The 21441-nt window shown below is 38.8% G+C and overlaps 2 protein-coding genes across 9 annotated transcripts in view; one reads left to right on the top strand and one right to left on the bottom strand.

Annotated features, from left to right (window-relative positions):
- The window catches only part of GPR137C (G protein-coupled receptor 137C), a 65744-nt gene extending 48168 nt beyond the window's left edge, over window positions 1–17576 (bottom strand). The window contains exon 1 of the mRNA XM_059182107.1: window positions 16869–17576. Within this exon, the coding sequence (XP_059038090.1) occupies window positions 16869–17282 (414 nt within the window). The 5' untranslated portion in view covers window positions 17283–17576. The remainder of the gene's footprint in view (window positions 1–16868) is intronic.
- A 245-nt stretch (window positions 17577–17821) lies between these two features.
- Window positions 17822–21441, top strand: part of TXNDC16 (thioredoxin domain containing 16) — a 107229-nt gene continuing 103609 nt past the window's right edge. The window contains exon 1 of one of the 8 annotated variants that reach the window (XM_059182101.1): window positions 17822–18094. The gene's annotated coding sequence lies outside the window, so the exon portion shown is untranslated. Of the gene's footprint in view, window positions 18119–21441 lie in introns of all 8 variants that reach the window. The other 7 variants (XM_059182097.1, XM_059182096.1, XM_059182098.1 and 4 more) reach the window with 7 other exon arrangements.

Genomic DNA, 21441 nt, shown 5'->3' with positions numbered 1-21441 from the left:
TTATTAATGTCAAACTATTAGAATTAAAGATGTCTTGGATATTAAGGAAACTAATCACTTTAGAAATTAAACAAATGGCCCAGAAAAATAGTAATTTGGCAAACATCAATTAGTCAAGTAAAATGGAATTTGGACTAGAACTCAGATTACCAGACATCTAGTTGAGGGTTACTAAAGTTATACTACTTTAAACAGATCTCTTAACAAAGTTAAAATTAAAAGATAACAAGGACACTTAATTTATAAAAGTTTGTCTTTATTTAAAACAAATTAGGGGCGCCTGGGTGGCTCAGTGGGTTAAGCCGCTGCCTTCGGCTCAGGTCATGATCTCAGGTTCCTGGGATCGAGTCCCGCATCGGGCTCTCTGCTCAGCAGGGGGCCTGCTTCCCTTCCTCTCTATCTGACTGCCTCTGTCTACTTGTGTTCTCTGTCTGTCAAATAAATAAATAAAATCTTTGAAAAAAAAAATAAAACAAATTAGGTGAAAAGTTCTACTTTGCTGAGTTAGAGATTCTGATTTTATTTGTGGAGATAGAAAGAAGGAAACATTTCTTTTAAACTCCGTGAATTCGCTCAACTATACAAATCAATGGATCTATCATATACATAACAGTACCGGATGCTTAAGCACATGCAAAATCTTCCTCAAAATATATGTACAGTAGAGGCTGGTCTAAACAATATGTAGTGTAGTGGAGGGAGGCAAGCATCAATGCTATGTCATGTGATATGTGGTACTTTTAAAAAAAATATATTTGATCAGAGTTAGAACACCATAAATTTCCCTTAAGTTAAAATGTGCGTTACTTAGAGTTCATTTTAACTAATGTTAATGGGTATTAAATGTTATTCAGCTTTGTTTTAAGGAAATTATAAGGACAAGATTGTGTTGATTTGTTTTGTTCCTTTAAGCAAGATAACATAGAAGTAAAACGAGTTGGAGAAAATACAGATTAGTAGCCCAGGGGTTGGATTTGACCCACAAATGTTTTGTTTGGCTTATCCAATGTTAGTCTGTGGTATTTTGAACAATACTTCAATATCCTGTCATTATTTAAAAAGTAGATACCACATTTAAAGAAATCCAAACTTCTTAGCATCTGGGTGGCCTAGTTGGTTAAGCATCTGCCTTTGGCTCAGGTCATGATTCCAGGGTCCTGTGGTCAAGCCCCATGGTAGACTTCCTGGTCAGGGGGGAGTCTGCTTATCCCTCTGCCCCTCCTCCTGCTCATGCTTTGTCTCTCACTTTCTCTTTCTGTTAGATAAGTAAATAAAATCTTAAAAAAATTTAAAAACCCAAACTTTGATTTCTTATGAAAAATCAGATGATTTGGCAATGCCAGCTCACAGCTGCAACTGAATTCATGTGGCTGTCCTCTTTAGATATGTGCTGTCTAGTTGGCTACAGACACCTCTCCTCCCTGCTATCTCTCAAATGGAACTGACCAGGGCTCTCTAAGGAATTTGGGACCTCTGTTTTAAAGCAAATGTTCTTTTTGAGGGGAGGAGGTAGATAAGTGGAAAAAGAGAAAAAAAAAAAAAAGAAAATATGGGTAGGGAAAGTTCTGCTGTGAAATTACATATTCAGGAATTCCTTTACTCCAGAATATTTAAGATATGGTGAATAATGGCTTCATTCATTCAATAAATATTTATTAAACACCCAATACATGCCAGTTGTTAATTTCAGTGCTAGGGATACAGCAAGAACAGATTTGGTCCTTAGGATTCCTATAATACTTACAGTCTAGTAAGCTCCCACAAATAAGTCACACAAATATAAAATTGCCACATACAAATAATATGAAGGAAAGGAGCTTAATGCTCTGAGAGTCTATAATTTTGGAATCTAATCTGGTTGGATAGCTGGGGTGAAGTCTTTTCTGAAGAAGTGTCACCCTGGAGCTGAGAGTTAACTAAGCAGAGAAAACAGTATTCTAAGAAGAGGGAAAAGAATATGGAAACGTTTTGTGGTAGAAGGGAAATGACAAGTACAAAGGACTGAAAGAATGCTAAGTGTGGCTGGAGTGGTGAGGGATAAGGAGGAACATAGTATAAGATAAGGCTGGAACCACTTGGTTAAAAAAAAATAAATTAACTATATACGTGTGGTTCTAATTCTGATTTATTTTGCTCCATTGATCTATGTATCTATTTTCCCCCAGCATTATAATGTCTTGATTACTATAGCTTTAATAAGTCCTAAAATAAGGTATGTATGATTCTCCAACTCCATAAGGTATGATTCTCCATTCTCATAAGGTAGTATGATTCTCCAACTTCATTTCTTTTCAAAATTGTCTCAGCTATTGTAAGTCCTTTGTATTTCCACATACATTTTTAAAAAGACTTTATTTACTTATTTGAGAGAGAGAAAGAAAGTGCATGCATGAGCTAGGGAGAGGGGCACAGGAAGAGGGAGAAGCAGATTCCCCGCTGAGCAGGGAGCATGATGCAGGACTCCAGGTGCCCGCCCCCATACATTTTTTCTTTTTTTCAAAGATTTTATTTATTTATTTGACAGAGAGAGAGAGAGAGAGAGAGAGAGAGAGAGATTACAAGGTGGGAGAAGACAGGCAGAGAGAGAGTGAGGGGGAAGCAGACTCCTGCTAAGCAGAGAGCCCATTGCTAAGCAGGACCCCATGACCAGGATCATGACCAGAGTCAAAGGCGAGGCCCTAACCCACTGAGCCACCCAGGAGCCCCCCCAATACACTTTTAAATCATCTTGGCAACTGCTACCAAAAAATTCTGCTGATATTTTAATGGGGACTGCATTGTATACATAGATGAATTTGGGAGGCAAGTGACATCTTAAAAGTAATGAGCTTTCCAGGGTATATCTTGCTCTCTTTAATTTCTTTCAGTAGTTTCCCATCACAGAGGATTTGCACATCTATTGTTAGGAGGCACTATTGTAAATGGAATTATTTTTATTTCATTTTCCAATTGTTTTCTGCTAGAATATAAAATATAGTCATAAACCACAAGCTTCTTAGATTCACTTATTACCTACAACAATTTTTTGTTGATTAATTAGGATTTTTGCCTAAATAATCACATTACCTACAAATGGAGATAATTTTGCTTCTTTCTTTCTAATTAAAAAATTATTTAAACCCAAGTATAGTTAATATACAGTGATACATTAGCCTCAGGTGTATAATATGGTGATTCAAAAATTCTATATATTACTCAGTGCTCATCATGGTAAGTGCACTCTTAATCCCCTTCACCTAGTTCATCCATCCCCCCCAACTCACTTACCCCCTGGTAACCATCAGTTTGTTCTCTGTAGTTAATAGTCTGTTCTTTGGTTTGTCTCTTTTTTTCTTTGCCTTGCTTCTTAAATTCCACATATGAGTAAAATTATTTAGAAGTTTGTCTTTCTCTGTCATACTTTACTTAGCATTATACCCTCTAGATCCATCCATATTGTTGCAAATGGCAAGATATCATTCTTTTTTATGGCTTATTAATATTCCTGTGTGTGTGTGTACACACATATACATATATATATACACACAATGGAATATGTGTGTATGGAATTTATGTAATATATATGGAATGTGTGATGGACAGTTGAGCTGTTTCCATATCTTGGCTATTGTAAATAATGCTATAATAAACATAGGGTGCATTTATCTTTTCAAATTAGTGTTTTTTTATTCTTTAATATTCTTTGGGTAATTACCCAGTATTCGTTCATATTCTTTGTGCAAATACCTAGGAGTGAATAATATGATCGTTCTATTTTTAATTTGAGGAACCTTCATACTGTTTTCCACAGTGGCCACATCACTCCCACAAACAGGGCATGAGGATTCCTTTTTCTTTGCACCCTTGTCAATGCTTGTTGTTTCTTCAGTTTGATTTTAGCCATTTTGATGGGTGTGAGGTGATACCTCATTGTGATTTTGATTTGCATTTCCTTGATAATTAGTGATGTTGACATCTTTTTATGCGTATGTTGGCCATCTATGTGTTTTATTTGGAAAAATGTCTGTTCATGTCTTCTGCCCATATTTTAATTGAATTATTTTTTAATGTTCTTTGTAATTTTAAAAAAGATTTTATTTATTTGTCAGAGGGTGAGAGAGAGCATGAGCAGGGGAAGGGGCTGAGGGAGAAGCAGATTCCCCACTAAGCAGGGAGCCCATACCCCTGGGGCTCCATCTCAGGACCCTGGGATCTTGACCTGAGTTGAGGCCAGATGCTAAACTGACTGAGCCACCCAGGTGCCCCGTCTCTGTAATTTTTATTTTATTTTATTGCAATGGCTAGAATCTTCAGCATAATGGGAAGGACAAGAAGTGAAAGTACCTTCTTCTTGTCCTAGGGAGAACAATCTTTGTTCTTCTTCTTCTTTTTTTTTTAAAGTAATCTTCACACTCAGTGTGGGACTCAAACTCATGATCCTAAGATCAAGAGTTGTATGCTCCACCAACTAAGCCAGCCAGGTGTGGGAGTAATCTTTCAATCTTTCATTATTAAGTATAATGTCTGATGTAGGTTTTTTGTGGATATCCTTTGTTCAATTCAGGAATTTCTCTTTAGCCTAGTGGAGTTTTAAAAAATCATGTTTGTTTAATTTTGTCAGATTCTTTTTTCTACATTTAGTGAGATGATATGATTTTTTCCTTTACACTGTCAATAAGGTTTATTACATTGATTGTTGAATGTTATACCAATGTTGCATTCTTGGGATAAAACTTATTTGGTCGGGATATGTTATCTTTTATGTAAATTTTTGGATTTCATTTGCTAAGGATTTTTACATCTATGTTCATAAGAGATATTTGCAGTTTTTTAAAATATTTTTTTTCTGAATTTGGTATCATTTAGTTCTCATAACAACCCTATGGGATCGGCATTCTTCCCCATTTATGGAGATGGGATATAGGCACAGCTATCTGGTAAATTTGAGATACCCTCTCAATCACTGTCTCACTGTCTCTAACTTGTTAATGTTACTTTCATGTTCTAGCATGTGGACAATTTCTTCTTCTTCTTCTTCTTCTTCTTCTTTTTTTTTTTTAAGATTTTTTAAGAGAGAGAGAGAAAGCGGTGGGGAGGGGCAAAGGAAGAGAGAGAGAGAAGCAGACTCCCCACCGAGAAGGAAACCTGATGTGGGGCTCCATCCTAGGACCTAGAGATCATGACCTGAGCCAAAAGCAGATGCCTAACTGATAGGGCCACCCAGGTGCCCCTCATGTGATCAATTTCTAAAAATATTCCAAGTGTTAATAAAAAGAAAGTGTACCCTGTTGTTGGAAGTTGTATGCAATGAATGAACACTTTCTGTATTCCCTTATATTTTATATACTTAAATTTTTATGTTCCTTATATTTTTCAATAGCAGAAGTGAAAATGGAAAATTCACAACTCTTTGGAAATTAAACAACACACTCTTGAACAACTGTTGGTCAAAAAGGAAACCCAAAGGGAAATTAGGCAATATCTCAAGATGTATGAAATTTATTCATAGCATTTTATACATGGCCTTTATTATGTTGAGGTAATTTCCTTTATTCCTACTGTGCTGAGAGTTTTTTATCACAAAAGAATATTAAATTTTGTCAAATTCTTTTCTGTATTTATTGAAATGATCACTTTTATCCTTTATTCTGTTAATGTAGTACATCATATTAATTGATTTTCCTATATTGAACCATTCTTGCATGCCAGAAGTAAATCCCACTTGGTTTGTGATCCTTTTAAAGTGCTATTGGATTATTTGCTCATATTTTTTTGAGGATTTTTGCATCTATATTTATCAGGATATTAGCCTGTTGGTTTCTTTTAATGTGTTGTCTTTGTCTGGCATTGGTCTCAGGGTGATGCTGGCCCCATAAAATGAGTTACGAAGTGTTTTTTTCAATTTTTTAGAAGTGTTTTTGAAAAGCTGGAATTAATTCTTCTTTAAATGTTTGGTGGAATTCTCCAGTGAAGTCATCTTAGTCTAAGCTCTGTTGGGAGGTTTTTGATTATGGATGCACTCTCCATACCAAGCATTGTTTTTCAGATTTTCTATTTCTTTATGATTCAGTGCTAGTAGGTTTTACATTTCCCAATATTTATCCATTTTGTTGGTTTGTTGGTGTATAATGGTTCATAGTATCTTTTATGATCCTTTTTCTGTGGCATCAGTTGTAATTTCTCTTCTTTTGCTTCTAATTTTTTTCCCATAGTCTAGCTGAGAGTTTGTTAAAAAAATTATCTTTTTAAAAATCCAACTCTTTCATTAACTTTTTCCATTGTTTTTCTATTCTCTCTTTCATTTATTTCTCCTCTGATCTTCGTTATTTCCTTCATTCTACTAACTTTGGGCTTAGTTTGTTTTATTTTCCTAGCTCCTTGGGGTGTAAGTTTAGGCTGAGATCTGAGATCTTTCTTCTTTGTTAATGTAGGCATTTATAGTACAGACTTCCCTTTCAGTACTACTTTTGTTCACATAATTTTTGGTATGTTGTATTTTCCTTTGCCACAGGATATTTTCTAATTTCCTTTTTTTATTTCTTCTTTCACCCAGTGGCTGTTCAAGGGTGTGTTAATTTCCACATAGCTGTGAATTTTTCAGTTTTACTTCTACAGTCAATTTTTAGTTTCATTTTATTGTGGTCAGAAAAGACACTTGGTATGACTGCAAACTTGTTAAATTTGCTAAGACTTATTTTGTGATTTAACATATCATCTACCCTGGAGAAGGATCCATATTGTGGTTGAGAAAAGTGTGTATTCTGTTGTTATTGGGTGAAATGTTCTGTATATGTGTGTCAGGTCTATTTGGTTGTACAGTTTACTCTAGTGCTTCGTGTCTTTTTTGATCTTCTGTCTGGATGTTCTCTCGTTTTTTAAAGATTTTTATGTATTTATTTGAGAGAGAGAGAGAGAGCAAGTGTGCACACATGCAGAAGCAGAGGGGGAGGAAGAAGCAGGCTTCCCACTGAGCAGGGAGCCCAACATAGGGCTCAATCCCAGGACCCTGAGATCATGACCTGAACTGAAGGCAGATGCTTAACTCCCGGAGCCATCCAGATGCCCCACTGTCTGTCTGGATGTTTTATCCATTATTAAAAATGTGGTATTGAAGTCTCTATTATGTTATTTCTGTGTATTTCTTCCTTCAGTTCTGTCAGTATTTGCTTTACATATTTAGATATCCTGACGTTGGATGTATACATAATTGTTATATTTTCCTGGTGGATTGACCCTTTTATTGTTATAAAATGTCTTTCTTTGCCCCTTATCACAAATTTTGACTTAAAGTCTATTTTGCCTTAAAGCCACCACTGTTCTCTTTTGGTTACTATTTTTATGGAACATACTTTTCTATCCCTTCACTTTCAGTTTATGTGTATCTTTAAATCTAAAGTAAGTTTTTGCAGACAGTATATAGTTGGGTATTTTATTTTTTTTCAATCCATTCAGGAACTCTAAGCAATTTGGGGAGTTTAATCCATGTAAATTTATTTATTTATTTAAAGATTTATTTTATATACATATATATATATATATATATAGAGAGAGAGTGTGTGTGTGTGTGTGTGTGTGTGTGTGTGTGTGAATGGGGGAAGGAGCAAAGGGAGAGGGAGAGAATCTCAAGCAGACTCCCTGCTGAGCATGAAGCCCAATGCCAGGCTTGATCTCATAACCCTGAGATCATGATCTGAACTGAAATCAAGAGTTTTAAAAGAATGAGCCACCCAGGCACCCATAATCTGCTTACAGTAAAAGTAATTATTAATAAGGAAGGATTTACTTTTGCCATTTGTTGATATTTTTTAGTTAGTCTTGTCATTCTTCTGTCTTTTCATCACTTGGTATCCTCCTTTATGATTTGTTGATTTTTTTGTATTGATATGCTTTGATTCCTTTCCTTTTTCTTTTTTTTTTTTTAAATTTTATTTGTTTATTTGACAGAGATCACAAGTAGGCAGAGAGGCAGGAGGGGGTGGGGGGGGAGCAGGCTCCCGGCTGAGCAGAGAACCCGATGTAGGGCTTGATCCCAGGACCCTGAGATCATGACCCAAGCCGATGCAGAGGCTTTAACCCACTGAGCCACCCAGGCACCCCTCCTTTTCCTTTTTCTATTGTATAACATTCATAGGTTTTTATATGTGCATATGTGTAGTTACCTTGGAATAGACAAAAAATCTTATAGTTAATAAGTTTATTTTAAGCTGATAACTTAAGTTCAATTGTATACAAAAACTCTCCACTTTAACTTCTCCCCCTAACACTTTTTGTCACAATTTGTATCTATTTTGTGTATCTTTTAACATTTTCACTGTTATTTTAATATTCTTTTCCTAACACTTATACTGGAATTAAAAGTGATTTAATAACTGCCATTACAATATTCTGTATTTGTCTATATATTTATCTTTACCAACAAGTTTCATACTTATGCTATTGTGTTGCTTTTTAGCATCCTTTTGTTCTAACTTGAAGAATTCTCTTTGGCATCTTTTCTAAGGCAGGTCTAGTGGTGATGAACTCCTCCAGCTTTTATTGGAGAAAGTCATCATTTTTCCAATTTCTAAAGAATAGTTTTGCAAAATAAATATTATTCTTGGTTGGTAGTTTTTTTTTTTTGTTTTGTTTTGTTTTGTTTTTGTTTTTTGGCACTTGAATAGATCATCCCACTTTTTTCTGGCCTGCAGGATTTCTCCTGGAAAATCTGCATATAGTCCTTTATGGATTCCCTTGTATGTGACAAGTATCTATTTTTCTCTTTGCTTTCAAAAATCATTTTGACTTTGACAATCTGATTATAATTTGTCTTGGTGTGGATTTCTTTGGATTCCTCTCTTTAATGGTCTTTTGGCTTGTTGGATCTGGATGTCCATTTTCTACCTCAGATTTGGAACTTTTCAGCCATTATTTCGTTGAATAAGCTTTCTGGTCATTTCTCTCTTTTCCAACTGAGACTCAATGCATATATTGGTCTGTGTAATGGTGTACCATAAGTCTCTTTAGCTTTATCATTCTTCTTCATTCTATTTTCTTTTTGCTCTTCTGACTAAATTATTTCTAGTGACTTGTCTTTGAGTTCATTGATCCTTTCTTCCATTTGATTGGTTTGCTGATGAACCCCTCAAATGAATTTTTCACATCAGATTTTATTTCCAGCTCCATGATTTCCATTTTGTACTTTTAAAATATTTTCTCTCTCTTTTGAAATTCTCATCCTTTGGCGAAATTGTTCATGCTTTGTTCTCAACCTTAGTTAGCATCTTTATAGTAGTTACTTTGAATTCTCTGTCAAGCAAATCATATAATGCTGTTTTATTAAGAGTTCTGAAGAGAATCTTGCTGATTTGTTTGGAACAGCTTTGCCTGATTATTCATTTTTCTTGACTTTCTGTATTGGTGGCTATGCAAAAGATGAAAGAGACACCTCTCCTAGTCTTCACAGAATGTCCTTATACAGAAGATGGCCCTCACTAATCAGCTTGTATAGAGACTTTGGGGGCCTCTACCAATTCTTTTTCTCTCCAGGGAAATGTAGGAAGTTGTAGTTCTGTTTTGCTTGATCTGTGCTGAAATTTGGGAGGGAAGCTATGCCGCCTTCTAGTTCAAATAGCTATCTCTGTTCTTCCCCCCAGGTGGTTAGACTATATTGGACCCATAGAACTCTAAGACTGGAAAGACAGAAGCTTAACATTTGGGGAACACCCTAGGGAAAGTTAGGGTGCTGGATGAGTGAATAAACACTTTTCTTCCACTGAAAGAAGCTGAGTGCTAGGAGGTCTCTTCCCAGTTATAAGATATTGCACTGGGGTCAGGGACTGGTTTCCCTACTCATTTTAGTGACTGTGGTTTTTGTCTTCACCTGGGGTGCATGAGCCTTTCAGTTAGTTTCTGGATTTCTCACAAAGGGAATTTGTGAATTATTGCTGAATTGGTCTGTTTGCAAGGGGAAGGGGGTCCAGGATTACTACTCCACCATCTTGCTGATGTCCCTCCTGACAAGGCTTTTATTTCACCCTTATTGTTAGTAGTTTCATTGTGGATAGAATTTTATGTTGCTGTTTTTTTTTTTCTCAGCATTTTGATATGTTTCACTGTCTTCTGAATTCTTTAGTTGTTAATGAAATGTCAACACTCAAACTAATTTTCTTTCTTTGTTAGTAATATATTCTGTCTAGTTTTAAAAAAATTTAATAGATATTATGTTTATTTTAATTCCAGTATTTGTTATCAATGTTATATTAGTTTCAGGTACAATACAGTATAGTGGTTCAGGAATTCTATATATTACTCATACTCATCATGATAAATGTACTCTTAATCTCCTTCACCTAGTTCACCCATTCCCCCATGCACTTCCCCTCTGGTTACCATTAGTTTGTTCTCTATAGTGAAGTCTGTTTCTTGGTTTGTCTCCCTCTTTTTTCTTTGCTCATTTGTTTTGTTTCTTAAATTCCTCATATGAATGAAATCATATTGTATTTGTCTTTCTCTAACTTATTTCCTTTAGCATTACACCCTCTAGATCCAACCTTGTTGTTGTAAATGACAAGATTTTATTTTTTTTAAGCTGAATAATATTCCATTGTATATATATACACATTTTCTTTCTCCATTCATCCATTGATGGACACTTGGGCTGTTTCCATGTCTTGGCTATTGTAAACAATGTGGCAATAAACATGGGAGTGCATATATCTTTTTGAATTAGTGTTTTTGTATTCTTTGGGTAAATACCCAGTGGTGGAGTTACTGATTAAGACAGTTCTATTTTTAATTTTTTTTGAGAAACCTCCATACTGCTTTCTATAGTGACTGCACCAGTTTACAGTCCCCAAAACAGTCTATGAGAGTTCCTTTTTCTCCACATCTTCACCAATAGTTGTTATTTCTTGTGTTATTTTAGCCATTCTACTTGTTTTAAAAATATTTTGTCTTTGTTATTTTGAAGTTTTACTTTGTGTTTATTTTCATTTAGACTGTCTTGGATTTGGGGGCTTGGTTTCTTTCATAAATTTTGGCAAACCGTAAGTCATTATTCTTTTGAAAAATTTCTCTGAGGGGCATCTAAGTGGCTCAGTGGGTTAAAGCCTCTGCCTTTGGCTCAGGTCATGATCTCAGGGTCCTGGGATCAAGCCCTGCATCAGGCTCTCTGCTCAGCAGGGAGCCTGCTTCCTCCTCTCTCTCTGTCTACTTGTGATCTCTGTCCGTCAAATAAATAAAATCTTAAAAAAAAAAAAATCTCTGAAATTCCAGTTAGCATATATTGGACTTGCTTACTCTATTTTCATTCTCCCTCAATCCTTTGTTCATATTTATTTATTTATTTTCTGGGCTATATTCTGAGTGATTTTACTCTCAGCTCCTGAGTAGTTTCTTTTAAGATTTTGAGTGAGGGGTGCCTGGGTGGCTCAATGTGTTAAGCCTCTGCCTTCGGCTCAGGTCATAATTTCAGAGTCCTGGGATCGAGCCCCACATCAGGCTCTCTGCTCGGCGGGGAGCCTGCTTCCCCTTCTCTCTCTCTGCCTGCCTCTCTGCCTACTTGTGATCTCTCTCAAATAAATAAATAAAATTAAAAAAAAAAAGATTTTGAGTGAGAGAGAGAAAGGTGGGACATGAGTTGGGGGAGGAGCAGGAGAGGGAGAGGTAAAGAGAGAGAATCCAAGCTGACTGGACTGAGCATGGAGCCCATGGCACTGAGATCCCAACCTGAGCCAAAATCAAGAGTCAGATGCTCAACCTGGGCCCTGCCATTTATTTCTTCTCATTTAATTTGTTTAACCATTCATTTCAATTTTTAATTTTAATTACATTTTTAATTTAAAATTATTTATTTCCAAATGTGTCTAGTTAACTTTCTAAAATTATATATCAATACTGTTCACTTTCTTAATTCACATAAATATTTTATATTATGTATTTGATAATTCTAATATCTTTAATTTTTGTAGGTAGATTCCATAGTGTACTATTTCATTCTGAGCTCATGTTCTATAAAATCTTATCTGTCAGGATTCTGGGTTTAAATTATACTCCTCAACAAATGATTTGCATTGGCTCCTTCCAAGTTCTTGAGGTTACTACCAAGCCTGGATATCATTAAACTACATTTTCAGATTGGGGTTTATTTATTTTTTCCTCCAAGGTCAGAGAAGTGGTGTGAATTTAGGCTTTAAACTTGTGTGAGAATAAACTCGTTACACATTCTCAGGGGAGACTTTTCTTTCCCAATATGTACCTCCTTCACCCAGAACCAAGGCAGAGATAGGCAAAAGACCATCATTAACCTTTGGGAATCTGCTTATTTTTCTAAGCCCATCCACTGAAGATATACACTTTGAGAATTCTGGGATTAAGTTGGAGGGAAATGAAGTCTCTGATCAGACCTCACCGTAAGATATTGCCTCCAATGTCACCTTCCCAGATTCCCAACACATAAAATTTAAAATCCAGCCTTTAAGCCAGCAGGAAGCAGCTAATAACCACTCCTACCCCCAAGACAAACATCTGTGGTATCATTCTGCATTCATTTCTTTTGTGTGTGTGTGTGGTTTCTTGCTTCTGAGGAACTTCCTCACTTATTAGCTCAATCATTCATTGAAAATATTAAATACTCTTTGCAGCATTTTAAGGTATTTTTCTGAATCTTTGTTCAGCCAGATGGCCCTGGTTTCTTCTATAAACTAGGAGCTGAGAGTCATATGCTGAGAATGAAGGGGCAAGAAATAGTTTGTTGGAGGGAGAAGGTTTGAAATGGGGAAAGTGGGAAAGCAAATGAAATAGTAAAGCACTAAATATTACAGAGTGGATGGTAGCCAGGAAAGTTCACAAGAATGGATCACTTGATAAGGTTTATAGCCTTTGGGTATATGGTAGCTTTATATCTGATACATATTAGCCCAATAACCTTGGACAAATCACACCCTGTTTGTATCTACCTAATCATGGTGGTTGTGAAGACAACTGTTATAAAAATCCAGCATTGAACTAAATCACTATTTCCAGCAAATAGTAATTGAGTCATGATGTGAAACTTACTTGTTTTACAGACTTATTTAACAGGATTTGTTGAAGCCAAATTAGCAAAGACCTAATTACTATGGGCCATTTGTTGTGATGCAAAAATAGTTTTGCCAAGCAAAACTTGATATATTCAAGTGTCTTTATTAGTAATACTTTACCCGTTGTAATAAAAATTAACTTTAATCCAATTAAATCATGATAATCTAAGAGAATCTTAGCATTCATACCAACAGGCAATCTTTAAGGCAAAAATATAAAGATCCCAGAAAGTACACAAATAATTTACCACAAAATGTTCATCAAAATCAAGTTAACCCCCAAATTTTAGATGGCTAAATATTTTCTAGTTTTGGCCTTTTCAAGAATATCTTTTGATAATATATTCACCATTGATCTAGTTGCTATGAGATAAAAATATAATAAATTAACTTAATCTTAAGGAGTTTCCATGTTAGGTGATCAAATGCTTTTGCGACAAATCACAGAACATTATAATGAAACCCAAGTACATGTAAATTAAACTACACATTATTTGACATATCACCAGTATTTGGAAGAATGTATTCATTGTCAGAACAGTGATAGCATCCATGAATATAAGAGATTAAGATTCTCAATTTAATTTTCCTAGCTGGCATTGGGGCATTTTGGCATTGTGATTAAGTCACCATATTTATCCTGATTAAACAAGTGGCATTCATGCTACAAAACTGTGAGAAAAAATGTCAATATGGGCCTTGAAAATGAATTCATTGATTTTGGGATATATAATAATACTCAAAAGGCAGTATACTATTAACTCTTATCTTAAGTCCTTTTACTTATTCCAGTGGTAGGTAACATCAGTTTCTTCAGATTATCTGTTTTAAAGATTGAAGTCTTTTCTGGTCAAAGTACAGGAGTAGAACCTTTCTCTAGTAAAGTACAGGTTCTATTGATCATGCCAAAAAAAGTTCAGTAGGTGTTTTTAGATTAGTGTACAGTGGGATTTTTCCCCCCCTCAAGTATCTGCTTCCAGGAGATTAAGTTGAAAAGTCTAATTATTTCAGAAGGGTTACTTCTCCTTATCTCAATTCCACTCAAGTGTAGTCAACAAAAGAGTGATTTAGGCAGTCTTAACTTTTTGAAAACTTAATGAGTGTTAGAAGAACCATCAAAATGCATTCAAAGGAGTAATAGTTGTTTTTCTAACTTTATTTGTATTCTGCTCCATGGTTCTTTGTAAGTAAGTCCTTAAAGTTAGAATGTTTTTAATTATAAGAAATGTGTGTAACAAATGCTTTAAAGAGGCCAAAAACAAAATGTAATTGGTATTTAATGACAGATAGTAAAAACAGAGTGATTTGGTAATCTAGAAGTACAACTATTTGAAACAGATATAGAGCCCTTTAGTTAAAAAAAAAAAAGTCAAGTTAGTTTTGTTGTCACCAGATAAATTTTCCTTACCATACTTCTGTAATACCACGAACTTACTGAAAGAGTTTCATTAATTCAGAATGATCAATGAAAGTATACTTTCAGTTACTTGGAACTGATATAAAAATTTAAATTCAAATACTCTTTTAAATACAGATTCCTCTGGATTTTTTTCTCATGAATAGGGAAATGATTTCTGGTCAAGACAGCACTCTTTAAACAGTTGAAAATTTGTTAAGTATAGTTATGAGTCTTATAATCTATCTTTTCCAATTATATTTTCTAGGTTTATTGAGTTTTATTGCCTTTTGAAAAATGACATCACACAAAAGATTCATTTAACAGGAAGACTTTTAGACACTTAAAATCTTCTCTTGGAATATCAGTCATTAAAAGTATGAAAACTCAATCTAGATATCATGCAGTTTATGCTGTAGAAGCATACTTTTAGAATTTTAAGCTTAACTATAAATGCTTTTTCTATTGCAATAGTGTTTAGCCACTTTGTGATTACCTCAAGGTGAGAAGTGTGACTGGGAGAGGGCACAAGGGAATATCCTGGGGCACCAGAAATGCAGTTTATCTTAATCCCGGTGGTAACATGAATGTAAGCATACATAAAATTTCATGTCTGTATCCTTAAGATTTATGCCCTATGGCATAACTTATTTCTCCGAAACTGTAAAAAAGAGTGTTTAGTTACTTTATGAAATGCCTACTATTTTACAGGAATCATTAATATAATTTTATAAGTCAAAATGTATAGGGGAAAAACAAAAAAAACAAATTATCTGATGCATATGGCATAAGGATCACTGGTCACTTTCAGGTAAATTATATCTGAAGCTAGAGTTAAACTTCAGTAATGAGAGGTCACTGGTATTCTATCAGAAATGGTGTCGGGAAGAATACAATGTATAAATTTAACTATAAAGGACAGAAATGCTATAACAGCTTTAACAACAACTACAAGATGAGAGCATCATCAAATAAGTGGCAGGACTCTGGCATAATTATTTGGCTTATGATTGCCCATGGTTTTTTTTTTTTTTTTTTTTTTTTTTAAATTTTTGCTTTTCAATGTTTGGGTTTTGCCTTATTTTTGCTTGGACTTCCAAAGTATGGGGAAGAAAAAGAATTCAAGTTAAATTAGTTTTGTTATTTATTTTCAACTGTTGTTTTTAATGTGGTAAAAAGCTGAAGTTATGACTGTAATTTGAAAATTATGCATTCTACTTTCCATCTATTATAGGAGAAAAGAGTTGGGTTTATGAAGGAAATATAAACAATCTGCCTCAAATGTTTTTTTTTTTTTTTTTTTACTTTTGCTCAGAACTATGTTAATTCTCATCACCTCCAAAAGCCTTTGAGAGGATTAGCTGCATAGACCAATATTGTTCTATATTAGTCAGTATTAAGCATATGATGTCACCTTGTTTCCTCCCCTCCTCAAGTCTTTTTTTTTAAGTGGGGGGAGGGGGAAGGGAGGGTTTTTGGGCGATTCTCAAAATTCTGTGGCTTAAATGCCACTAGCTGACACACCTGATTGACAACCTTACACTCTCAAACCTGTTTGAAATGGGTCAAATACCTAAGCGCTGCAGAACAATGCAATCTAACCAGCAATTCCCCATAAGAGAGAAAGGGGGTGTGATTAGGTTCCAGCTATTAAGCAAGTTATTGCAAAAACAGTTTAGTGGTTTGTTTCTGCAACAGTCACAGGTTAAGCTAGTATTTTCTATCTTAATTAGCTCCAAGAAAACCCCAGTAGGCTGTAAGAGGCAGGATAAATAGCCAAAGCTCGGAGCAAGTGGGGCAAACATTAAGAGCTTTATGGAGGTCTTTACACTGACCCTCGGCTTTGGTTATTGATCATTAACCCTGCTGGGGAACTATCGAACGGAATTTCTTTGAGGCTTATCGAGCCACAGGAAAGGAGATGCAGGAGGGAATATAAGCTTCTAATAAAAGAAACGCAGCAACAATAGCAGAAGAACAGCTCTGCCTGGTGACGTAATGGCTGGCAGCAGTCCAGCTTCAGCAGAGCTGCTGCTACCTCAGCATCCAACCTCTCTCAACACAGTCCAGCTTCGGCAGAGCTACCGGGGCTGCTACTTCTTGCGATGCCACTTTGTTGGTGCCACCAACACCTTACCTTGGAGGGCCAAAACACCGAACAAAGGGTTGTCCTGTTTTAAGTTGTCGGAACCCACACTCTCACTCACTCAATCCCGCCAGTTTCTCAGGAACCGAGTCAATCCGCCGCTTAAGTTTAGGGCGAGCACACTGGCGCACACTCCAGGCGTGCCTCAGTTTCCCCAAGCTGCTCTCGGGTCCGCCTCGAACTGCCCGGTCCCCCTCCCCCTCCCGCCCTCCCGCCGATCCTCAGCCCGAGTTGATCGCAGCAGCACCGCTCACCCGCCCGGCCCCGCATGCCGGTCCTCCCGCCTTACCTCCGCCAGGTAGAGGTTGAGGAGACAGAGCGTGGAGAACTGGAGACAGGAGGGGAAGCAGTAGAGCAGCCAGTGGGGGAAGAAGTGCAGGTGAGCGGGCGGCCGGAGCAGGGGCAGGGAGCCGCTGAGAGAGAAGGCGGCGGAGAAGAGGGTGGTCCTGAGCGCTGCCCACAGGAGACAGAGGAAGAGGCAGAGGCTCTGGTAACTCAGCCGCCGCTCCCGGTACAGGAGCAGCCGCCACAGCTGCAGGTAGGCAAAGGCGAAGAGCGCGGCGTAGAGCAGGGCGTGCAGGATGCTCAGAGCTAACTGCACTGAGCCCGGCACCGCGGCGCCTGAGGCGGCAGCGACGGCGCCTCCGCCTCCGGGCGTCGAGGGCTCGCGGCCGGCAGCCGGACCCGGCACGGACACCCTCATGAGGGGGCTGGGGGTCAGGAGAGAGAGCGCGGGAAGGAAGGGGCCGGACTCAGAGCCGTCGTCGAGGGGGAGAAAGATTTCCCCCTTACCCCCCACCCACCCCAACCTCCAACCCCAGGAAGCGCCGTGACAGGACCCGGGGCCCCGCGCAGAGCAGCCGCGGCTCCCCGGACCCCGCCTCCTCTCCCCGCCCCCCCGGGGGGTCTCGGCTCCTCCTGCTGCGGCTCGGCTCGGTAGCTGCAAAAAACAACTCTCGGCTGGAGACAATCAGCTGAGAAACCCGAGCATTTGAGGCGCTCGCTCCGCACCGTGGGCTCGCGCCGATTGGCCCAGGCGGGCACGCCCCCTGCGCACCGCGCTCGGAAGGCCACGGGCCACAGGACCCGTCGCTCGAAGGCTCCAAGATCTGATTGGATAACCGCTTTCCTCGCTTTCTCCCTCCCTTTTACTCCCCACCCACATTGCCGATTGGCCCAGCAACTGCACCGCCAGCTCGCGCCGGCGGGAGGACTCGGTGGTCGCCTGTCACCTGGGGCGGCTCTCGCTCCTCCCCCTGAGCTTCCCATTGGTTGGAGAGGCCTCACGTAGGGAGCACGAGGAGGGGGAGGAGCCTTGGGGTTGTTTTTTCGCTCAGCAGGCCGACCCCACCATGCGGTGGTGGCCGCAGGCGCTGGACTTGGGTGTGCTGCACCCTAGTAGGTAGGCGCTGCCGTTCGTCGCTGCCGGCCAGCCGGCAGGGGCCCCGCCTTCTGCCTCTTCTTCACGTGGCGGGAACTGTCGGCCGCGGGAACCGCCTGGGTTCTTCTGGGTAGGTCTTGCCGCAGGTCTCGGGCAGGGTGAGTGGCAGCGGAGGTCCTTCCTTGAAGGGGCTGTGGTTTCTGCCTGCCGGGATGGGGATTCAGCCTGGCGGCTGTCCCCCAGCAAGGGCTACGCCACTGAGCTCTGGGGTCTGGCTTAAAAGGGCCTCACCTGCATCCTTCTGAGGGGCATTTTGCTTTCTTCTTTTCCCCCAGCATGAGCGTCGAGAAAAACGTGAGCCCTTTGTGGGGAGAGTGAAATGAAGCTTTAAGCAAACTTCTTCCTCGGGGGAGGACGAGTGATCTTAGGATGAGATGGATGTCCACAGGAGATGTGAATAGGGAGAATGTGGGTCTTTGAAACTAGGAATTGGAAAGGATGCTCTGAGCACAAGTGTAGGGAAAAAGACAGAAAAAGAACGCTAAGTCTGATGAATGTCTAGGGAGAAAAAAGTAGAGTAGTTTGTGCTTAAATTCCACATATATTCCTTCAATCCTTAGTCCTGTACTGGGTGGATGGTGGCGCTCTTCTTGAGGCTCAGAGAGGTGCAAAGTAAATGCTATATTATGTTATTGCTGTACATAGCGAGGAGTAGATTTTCCAACGTGTGTTGGACTGACGACATTTGCTGATTTTTTTTCTTTTTAGCGTTTGGCAATAAAATGAGCAAAGTAATGCAGGATGATGAGAAAACAATTTATATTCTCTTTAGAGTGAGTGACACGTCACAAATTCAATATCCTTTTGAAAGTCACTGCTACATTAACTGGTGCAACTAAGACTCAGCTTTCGGTAACTTACCATTCTTTGTCCTAATGCTTTGCGTAAGAAGAGTTTTGCTACCTTCTTTCCTAGCTAAGTGATCCACAGGAAACTTTAAAGACTATTTTGTACTGCAGAGTCTGGGACAGCGGTTCACCCAGGCACCAGATGCTGAGTGTTTTGGATTCTTTATAGGTATATTGACAAACTGTGATGTTTAGGCTTGGCGTAATTATGTGGATCTCTCAGATAAAACATTCAGCTAAGCAGGGTGTACAGTGTAGCCTAGAGCAGGGTACAACTTGTTGAAAGAAATAGGTCTGCTTAAGCAGTTGTGTGCTTTAGCTTGCAATTTGCTTTTTTTTTTTTTTTAAAGATTTTATTTTGATTTTATTATTTATTTATTTGACAGACAGAGATCACAAGTAGGCAGAGAGGCAGGCAGAGAGAGGAGGGAGCAGGCTCCCCACCGAGCAGAGAGCCCCATGCGGGGCTTGATTCCAGGACCCTGGGACCATGACCCCAGCCGAAGGCAGAGGCTTTAACCCACTGAGCCACCCAGGCGCCCCTGCAATTTGCTTTTTAAAAGGGAAATTACTATATTTTAAAGATTTTATTTATTTGAGAGAGAGCAAGCATGAGCGCAAGGGAAAGGGAAAAGTAGACTTCCCACTGAGCAGGGAGCCTGATGTAGGACTTGATTCCAGGACCCTGGGATCGTGACCTGAGCTGAAGGCAGCTGCTTAATGCACTGGGCCCCCCAGGTGTCCCTTAAGCTTGTAAATTGAGCAGGAACTCAAGAGTTCTGTGATTTTAGGCACTCAAAAAAATCAGGAGAACCTCCTGTTCCCTGACATGCCTATTTTTGTATCTTCCATAATGATGAGATACATATTTCATTCATGAATAGACTTTCACCATGAACTGGTTATTCTTTTTCTCTGTTATTCTCTATTCAAAGTTATGGTAAACAACATCTGGATAGTACCCATACTAGCAAAGACCTCAAACTAGTACCCATACTAGTTTGAGGTCTTTGCTTGTTAAATTTTTTATTTCAGAGCATGTCCAGATAGTTTTTTTCCCCCCTCTTCCTCTTTTGGGCGTGCATGAGGGCTGTAGATAGGTGATTTGCCCCAGCTGCCTTGAAGAAGTTCTGAAGTAGAGAGAGGTTGATTCCTTTTATTGCTTCCATTGAATCTTAAATGATAAACGTTTGTTTGTTTGTTTTGTTTTGTTTCATTTTTAAAGGTCACAAATAGGCAGAGAGGCAGGCAAAGAGAGAGGGGGAAGCAGGCTCCCTTCTGAGCAGAGAGCCCGATGCGGGGCTCGATCCCAGGACCCTGAGATCATGACCTGAGCCAAAGACAGAGGTTTAACCCACAGAGCCACCCAGGTGCCTCTTAAGTGATAAACTTTGATGATATCTAATCAAGAGTTTATTTAAATCTGGTTCAATGAGCAGGTTTTCTCCAGTAGTAGCATTAAACTATAAGCTAATTTTTGCCAGAATGTTCTTACAGGAAGTTTGTAAGCATTATACGCCCCATTTGTTGCAAAATATGAAATGTGTCTTTTCTCAGAGAATGATGCCCACAGACTTGGTATAATTTGTTTAGGGTTTATAGTTGTTAATTTCCTCTTTTTCTTGAGAGAGAAAACTTTTAGTTTTATGGTTAATCATAAGGGAAATTTAAGTCTATCAAGGGGAACTAACCAAGGTCGTCTAGAAAAGCTTGCTGCTTAATATTCTAAAATTTGAAATGTGTCCAAATGCAGAGTGGTTGAATATTGTTTTCTAGGAGGGAACATTACTCTAGCACAATGGTCTTTCAAACATTTCAAAGCAGAAAAACTATTTGCCAAGTATTATTATAAACAGGACCCAATCCCAAAATGGGATTGTTCTAACTGTAGAGAGTCACCAGCTGCTCCAGCTGTGGAACACGTGAAGGCAGATCCTTCCCCTACCCCTCACTAGCAGGAAGATGAATGTTTTTCTGTTGAAATTCTTCCTCCTTGTTGCCCTCTGGGGACTCTCAGTATTTTGGTGCTGAGCAAAATTTTGTTGCCTTTTTTTTTTTTTGTAAGTTGGCTTCACGCCCAGCGTGCAGCCCTGTGCAGGGCCAAACCCACAACCCTGACATCAAGACCTGAGCTGAGATCAAGAGTTGGTTGCTTAACTGACTTAGCAACCCCAGAGCCCCCAAATTTTGTTGCCTTTTATTTAGTGTTTCTATTTGCAAACTTTAACCCTTTTTGTACTACAGCTTCATTGTTCCAACTCACAGTGTTTGTCACTCTCTTGTATTTGTCCTTAGTTAAATGTCACACATTTTTTGCAAACTTTTTTTTTTAAGTAGTCTCCATGTCCAGTATGGAGCCCAATGTGGGGATTAAACTGAGATCAAGAACTGCTTAACCGAGTGAGCCACCCAGGTGCCCCTACCAACTTTTTTTTTTTTTTTAATATTTAATTAATTTAGGGGCGCCTGGGTGGCTCAGTGGGTTAAGCCGCTGCCTTTAGCTCAGGTCATGATCTCAGGGTCCTGGGATCGAGTCCCGCATGGGGCTCTCTGATCAGCAGGGAGCCTGCTTC

The sequence above is a fragment of the Mustela lutreola genome, chromosome 7 (assembly GCF_030435805.1).
Source record: "Mustela lutreola isolate mMusLut2 chromosome 7, mMusLut2.pri, whole genome shotgun sequence".
Lineage (NCBI taxonomy): Eukaryota > Metazoa > Chordata > Mammalia > Carnivora > Mustelidae > Mustela > Mustela lutreola.
Note: the sequence above shows the minus strand (reverse complement) of the source record. Positions and strands in the feature narration are given on the sequence as shown.